The sequence below is a fragment of the Trifolium pratense genome, linkage group LG4, assembly GCF_020283565.1.
Source record: "Trifolium pratense cultivar HEN17-A07 linkage group LG4, ARS_RC_1.1, whole genome shotgun sequence".
NCBI classification, from domain to species: Eukaryota; Viridiplantae; Streptophyta; class Magnoliopsida; order Fabales; family Fabaceae; genus Trifolium; species Trifolium pratense.
The window spans coordinates 54043193-54050331 of NC_060062.1; the positions used below are offsets into that span (position 1 = coordinate 54043193).

Here is a 7139-nt window from a genome sequence, read left to right on the forward strand (position 1 = left end):
GTGCCGTTGCGAAAAGTTTTGCAACGACAATCAATGTCGCTGCCATATGTTTCCGCAACAACAAAGATTTTTGTCATATGATGACTATTGTCGCTGCAAAATTTATTTTTGTCAATAACTAAAGTCGTTGCAATAAGTTATTTTTTTCAACAATATAAATTATTGTTTTTATCTTTTATACGTCAACAACAAAATTAAATATTTTTGTTATTTTTTTATAAAAAATTAGCATCAATCACTTAATTTTTGGAAAACATTTTTCCTGAATATTATTTATAAGTTATGTTTCTCGTTCAATTTTATTTTTTTTAATCAGCGAATTATATTTATAAAAAATTAAAATACAAATACAAATCACAAGTATTTTAGATTGTAACAAAACCAAGTACTTCAAAAAAAAAAAGTGGTCATCCGCATAATATCAAAACCGTAAATTAGAGACTATACCAACAACAAGAAGCTAGAAAACACAAAATAGCACAAAATAGCAGTACTACTTTGAATGTCTATCAATTAATCTTATAAGAACACCACAAAAATGCCACCGATGACTTGATCTCTTGCCCACTCTTTTTTTCTTCATTATTCATCATCTTCTTTCATAGTCTTGACATTTTTCCTTCAATTATGTTAGTATTCTTCAAGAATGCTCTCTAATATTAGATGTCTTCTCGTCGTAGTTTTTTTTTTTTATTGAAACTATACTCAACTTTTAACGAGGTTATGTGTGGAACAAAGTGAGAGAAGTGATTTTGAAAGAAAAAATTATATAAGTTGATGAATATAATTAACGGTGACATGGTGGAGAAATGGGGCGGTTAAATTTTGAAGAGATCAAGTGAACAAAAGAGAAAGAGGAGCGTTGGATGAATAGTAATCCGCGGTGTAGAAAATTTGCAATACATGATTTAAGTGAGCGAATTTATAACTATTATTAAATAGATTTATTAATTAACAAATATTCCAAAATACATGGAAAATAAAATAATGGATTCTCTTTACTCAATGTAGATATGTATGAAGTGGTACTGTTTTGTTTTTTTTAAAGGGTATGGAGTGGTATCGTTGAGATTTGAAGAAAAGAAAACAAACTACTTTTTTTTTTAATACAAATAAACATAATTTAATTAATCTATCCTAATATAATAAAACAAATTACTACTTGCTTAAAAAAAAAACAAATTACTACTTGCTTAAAAAAAAACAAATTACTACTATGTTTACTAATTTGTCTCTATCAATTTTAATAATATTTCAAATTTTGTATACTTCGTTATAATTTTACTCTATTAACAATATATGCATAAAATAGGAAAAGAAAAAAAAAAAGATTATAGGAAGTTTAGTAAAAAAACCTAGAAAAAAGGGGTAGATTAGAAAAAACCTAGAAGAAAACAAACAAAAAAAATATTATATATGAATCTATGCATAAAAATAGGAATAAAACATTAAAAATTTGGTATTTTTTTATGTATAAAAAAATATTATGTATATTAAAATTGAAAAAAAAAAACTTATAAATAAGGACTTAAATTAGTTGTTGCTATACATACACTAAATGTAGTGATTTGTTATTATTATTAAGATTGAGATCGTAAGTTTGTTTTGCAAAAGAGGTCATACCATATTAGCAAAGTTTTTAGACAGTTGTTAAGTTTTGTTGTCATGGCAAATTCCAATGGTGGTAACATAAATCAATGGACTGGACAACCTTATTCAGAGAAGAGGAAGAACCTCGCAGTTTGGCAGCACAGGGATGAGTTTTTGAATGCTTTTAGGGCCAACCAAGTTTTGGCTCTCGTTGCTCAAACTGGTTCTGGCAAATCCACACAGGTTTCTTTTCTTTTCTCTTTTCTTTTTCTGCTCTTCGTATTACTATTACTCATCAAAAACTTTAAAAACTGTGTGTTTCTTTTTTTTGTGACAGATCCCTCAATTTGTTTTGGACGACATAACATCATCGGATGTATGTTCAAAGATGATGATTGCATGCACTCAGCCTCAGAAAGTTGCTGTAATGTCTGTTTCACATCGTGTGGCTGAAGAGATGGGTGTCACTATTGGGGAAGAAGTTGGTTACAAAATCAAATTTGAAGATTGCACAAGTTCAAGGACAGTTTTGAAGTATGTTTAATTCAATATTAATTCATTCTTCACCTCTTTGTTACTCATAAGGACTGGATATATAGGACAAGTTCAGCTATTCTGTGTTTGATTTTAAAACTGTTAGTAGTACTTGACAAACTGGAGTCAAGGGACATGACAAAACTGAAATTTTTGTCCCCACTGAACCACTATTTTATTTCCTCAGCACAAATTGTCTAAAATAAAAAAAAATCTTTTGTTCATCAAACATCTTACAACACAACACTTGTTCAATACCTTGATGTTTGTCTTGTGCTATATATTTTTTTGTTATTATGTGAGTCAGTGCTTATATTTTGCAGATCAAACAGACCCATAATATTATGTATTTATTAAACTGTTTGTTATTTATTTGTTTTCATGACAGATATATCAAAGATGATATGCTTTTGAAAGAAGCAATGATAGATCCACTTTTACAATGTTACAAAGTTATAATTATTGACGACATACAAGAAAGAACTTTGTCAACCGATTTGCTACTTGGATATTTATCTCAACTGCTTACAAAAAGACCAGACGACTTGAAGTTGGTTTTTATGACTAGTACAAGTCTTGAATCTGAAAAATTTAAGTCCTTTTTCCAACAACATTATCCTAGTATTCATATTATGAAACTTCCCGAAAGGTTACATCCTGTGGAAATTGTTTACAGTACTCATGAAGAACTCGAACGGAATAATTACTTGGATGCTGTTATTAAGACTGTGGTGAATATACATAGACATGAACCTCATGGAGATGTACTTGTGTTATTATCTGAAGAGGAAGAGGTAGAAGATGTATGTCAAAAAATATCAAAAGAATTTTCTAAGCTAGGGGATCTTGTGGGCCCTATGAAACTGGTTCCTCTATATTCTTATCTACCTGCAACAATGCAACACAAGATTCATGAGGAAACATGTAGTGGAAGAAAGATTGTGGTAACAACAGACATAGTAGAATCTTCCTTAACAATTCATGGTATTTCCTATGTTGTTGACTCTGGATTTGTTAAGAAAAAGGTTTTTGACCCTAAACTTCATATAGAATCTCTAGTAATGTCACCAATATCAAAAGCAAGTGCAGATATGAGATCAGAGCATGCTGGTAGAAGTACTAGTGATCGACGAAAGGGGAAATGTTTTAGACTTTATACAGAAGAAAGTTACAACAACAATCTTGATTTAGAGACATGTCCTGAAATTTTGAGATTAAATCTTGCCAACATGATTCTATCTTTATGGAAACTTGATGTAGATGATTTTTGGTCTTTTGGTTACGTTGACTTTCCTGATGTTGACTCATTAGTGTGCGCCTTTGCAACATTGGTGAACTTGGGTGCATTGGATCAAGAGTGCAAGTTAACAAATATTGGTGAGATTATGAGTATGTTTCCCTTGGAACCACAAATGTCAAAGATGCTAGTTGTTAGTCCTCAATTCAACTGTTCGGAAGAGATTCTATCAATTTCTTCCATGCTTTCGGGTATGTATTATTTCATTATTTAAACTTTTTAAATATCGATCACAATTGCGTTCGCATAGTGGCTTTTGCAATTTCGTCTGATACATGTGTTGATGTGTGTACTTTTATATGTAACCGTGCCACAACAAAGTTTTGTGGCCGTAACAGTGTTACTTCAAATATCATTTAAATGCAACATTTTTGACTTTAGGCAACGAAACTATAGGCAATGGCTGAAAAACCGTAGCTAGAAGGCAACGGTTTTATTTAGAGCTGGGTATGCGGGCTAGCCCGTCCCGTTTAACCCGCCCCGCATAAACCCGCATATTAAACGGGGCGAACAAGCCCGTCGACAAATATAAACGAGTTATATTATTAAGTCCGAGTACGGTCCGCATAAGCCCGCGGGTTAAACGGTTAACCCGCGGACTATTACCAAAAAAAAATAAAAAATCACTTTTTTCAAAATATAAACTAAATTAATAAAATATTTATATAATGAAAGCTTAAAAAATTATATTATTAATAATTTTATGTTATAACATATAAATTGTAACTAACAAATAAAAATAAATAAAGTTTGTGATATCATTGAGTTTATCTATCTTCCAGTGGCGGAACTAGGGGAGGGCTGAGGCGGGTCGCGGCCCTCCCTCAAAAAATAGGAAATTACTAATATATCCTTGGTATTTTCATAAAATTACATATTTATAATACTATATATATTTGTGAAGGTAAATAGGAAGAGAAGCGCAGGGTTAGCCTAGCTGGTAGAGGTTTCAATGCCTAATGCATTGGAGGTGAAGGCCATGGGTTTGAACCATGTCTTCTTTGGTTTTGCTTTTTTTTTTCCTTTCATAAATCAACTTTAACACACATCCTTGAGGATAAATGTCATTTTAAACATGTAAAGACATAATTTTGAGATTAATGTTTTTCTTATGATAAATGTCGTCTTAAACATGTAAAGACACAATTTTTAACGGCCCACCCAAGAAAAAATTACTGGTTTCGCCACTGCTATCTTCTCTTTGTAAGTAATGCAACTAAAATCAAATTCAACTGATTCTTATCGTCATTTTTGTATCGTCCATTTTAGTGAGAAAAACTTTCTACATGTACCCCAAAAAGCATAAAAAGATTAACAGATTCAACTTAACTAAATCACATCAAGGTAACCAAATTATTCAAAACATAATAGCGGAAATTACCCCCAAGAAAAATAACTTCCCATTTGGACATGTATCTTTTAAATATTAGCAAATGTATATACAGCTGAGACAAAGTAAAAGATAGTGAAAAAGAACAAAAGATTATAAGTAGAAGAACATACCTGAATCATGATGTTTTGTGTTGTTGTCTACTTGATTAAAATTGGAGTGTGTTGTTGCTTTTTATAATTAGGGTTTAGACTAAGTTTTTTTTTTTGTGGTTAAAAAAGTAGAATTTGGACATGTACCAAGTTATTTATATCTGATAAATTTTGTAATTAATTATATAAAAAAAAAAGAAGGCGGGCCACGGGCTAACCCGCGAACCCGCGGATTTAACCCGCATAACACGCGGTTTTAACGGTCCAACCCACACGGGCAAAAATGTAAACGGGGCAAAAAAATTTGGTCTTAAGTCCGTGCGGGCTGCGGGTTAAACGGGTCAGCCCACGGACCTTGGTCCGTATACCCGGCTCTAGTTTTATTCGCGTCGGCAGGCGCCTACACGAAGTTCGTTTTGCTGTTGAAAACGCAACGTTTTCGTTATAGGCAACTCTTTGTGGCAACGGTTTTATGCTTTAAGCTACGGTTTTGAGGGTTGCTGAAAGTGAAAAATGTAGTAAAATTTTGTCACTACCGTTCTATCGCCTTATAAAAGAAATTCATTTGGAGGCATTCTAATCCTAATTGATAATCTATTTCTTTGTTTAGTACCCAATTGCTTCGTTGGATATAGAGAGGAACAAAAAGAAGTAAAAGCTAAGTTTCACAACATTCATGGAGATCATCTCACACTCTTGAACATCTACAATGCATACAAACAAAATAGTAAGAGCATATATCTATTTTCTTCTTTCATAATTAGATAACTTTTTTTTTTTTACTGAATTAAGAGCATCTAAACATCAATGACAAGGTTTGACATTTCAACTATCATTAATTAGTTTTTTTTTTTTGAACATAACTATCATTAATTAGTTAATAATAATAATTATATCATAATTGTGTTATATGTTTTTCAGATGAGGATCTCTCTTGGTGCAATGATAATTTCATTAATTATTGGGCACTAAAAGAAGCTGATAATATTAGACAAGAGTTGGCCAGTATCATGATGACTAGATTGAAACTGAATAAATGTAGTACGGACGATAACAATAGTATCAACATAAGAAAGTCTATTCTTGCTGGATATTTCATGAACATGGCACATTTAGATACTACTGGAAATTACATCACATTGGAAGGAAATAAGGTTTGTTAACATATTTTAAATTTAGTCTCTATATATCATCTTCCACCTTCCATTTTTGTATTTTAAAATATTTTATATATTTTGTTTTTTGTAGGTGGTGAATTTTAATCCATCATCGAATGACTTAGATGGCCACAAGCCTAAATGGGTCATTTTTAATGCATTAGATGCTACTAATTATAATTTTATTCATACAATAACAACAATACACTGCGATTGGTAAGACTTTCTCTATTTGCGTATTATTGTTTTGTTCAAAAATCTTGATAAATTTTTATGATAATTTAAAATTGTAATTTGAAACAGGTTGGTCGATTCAGAAGCACCATGGTCTATGTACTACGAATTATCAAAATTTTCTAATAGTGAAGCAAAGAGTATTCTTGAGAGACTTCGTGCATATGCTTCGTATGCAAGAATGTTGAAGGAAAGAAAACTTGCGGATGGAAAGCTTGGAAAGCATGCAAACATAAGCACTTTCCATCGCTTGTTACCTTATCAGAACAATAGGAAAAGAAAACAAAGAATTTAGATTTTTCTTAGTATATGTATTATTATTTGGCTAAATGCAACATGCCTTGTACATTACGTACAATTGTTTAATCTATATAATACATATGCACGCTTATAATCTCCACACTATCATTTAATTTCATTATATATGTGGTTGCACGAGTTTATCTATTAGTAATTTTTTATGAGTACCGCTATATGGTAGGACTAACTCGGTGCACGAACCGCACGACATGTTCAACCGCATGCAATTTTCTTTGTTAATGGACTGATATATGTTGTTTTGTGTGTTTAATATACATGTATAAAAATTAAAAAACTAAACAATTATCAAATTAAAAAATATCAAACATATCCAAGGAACAAACGGTGATGTGATGGATGGCTGTAAGATATCCACCGTTCAATAATAGTGGGTGAGGTAAGGCTTTGGAGAACACAGTAAGTGAAAACATGTTTGTGGTTTCTCATATAATAATCAAGCTGAGATAAAATTTGTCATTTTAAGTGAAAATTTTAAGAAAAGTAAAGCAAAATACAACTTTAAATTGGGTCGTACAATATTGACG

General features: G+C 31.4%; 1 protein-coding gene across 1 annotated transcript; it reads left to right on the forward strand.

The window, feature by feature from the left end:
* Window positions 1-1665: 1665 nt before the first annotated feature.
* Window positions 1666-6660, forward strand: LOC123922924 (probable pre-mRNA-splicing factor ATP-dependent RNA helicase DEAH3). The gene is made up of 7 exons (XM_045975581.1): window positions 1666-1833; window positions 1928-2124; window positions 2513-3612; window positions 5514-5630; window positions 5825-6057; window positions 6152-6276; window positions 6364-6660. The coding sequence occupies exons 1-7, from the start codon at window positions 1666-1668 to the stop codon at window positions 6587-6589; spliced, it is 2166 nt and encodes a 721-aa protein (XP_045831537.1). The 3' UTR covers window positions 6590-6660.
* Window positions 6661-7139: the final 479 nt, after the last annotated feature.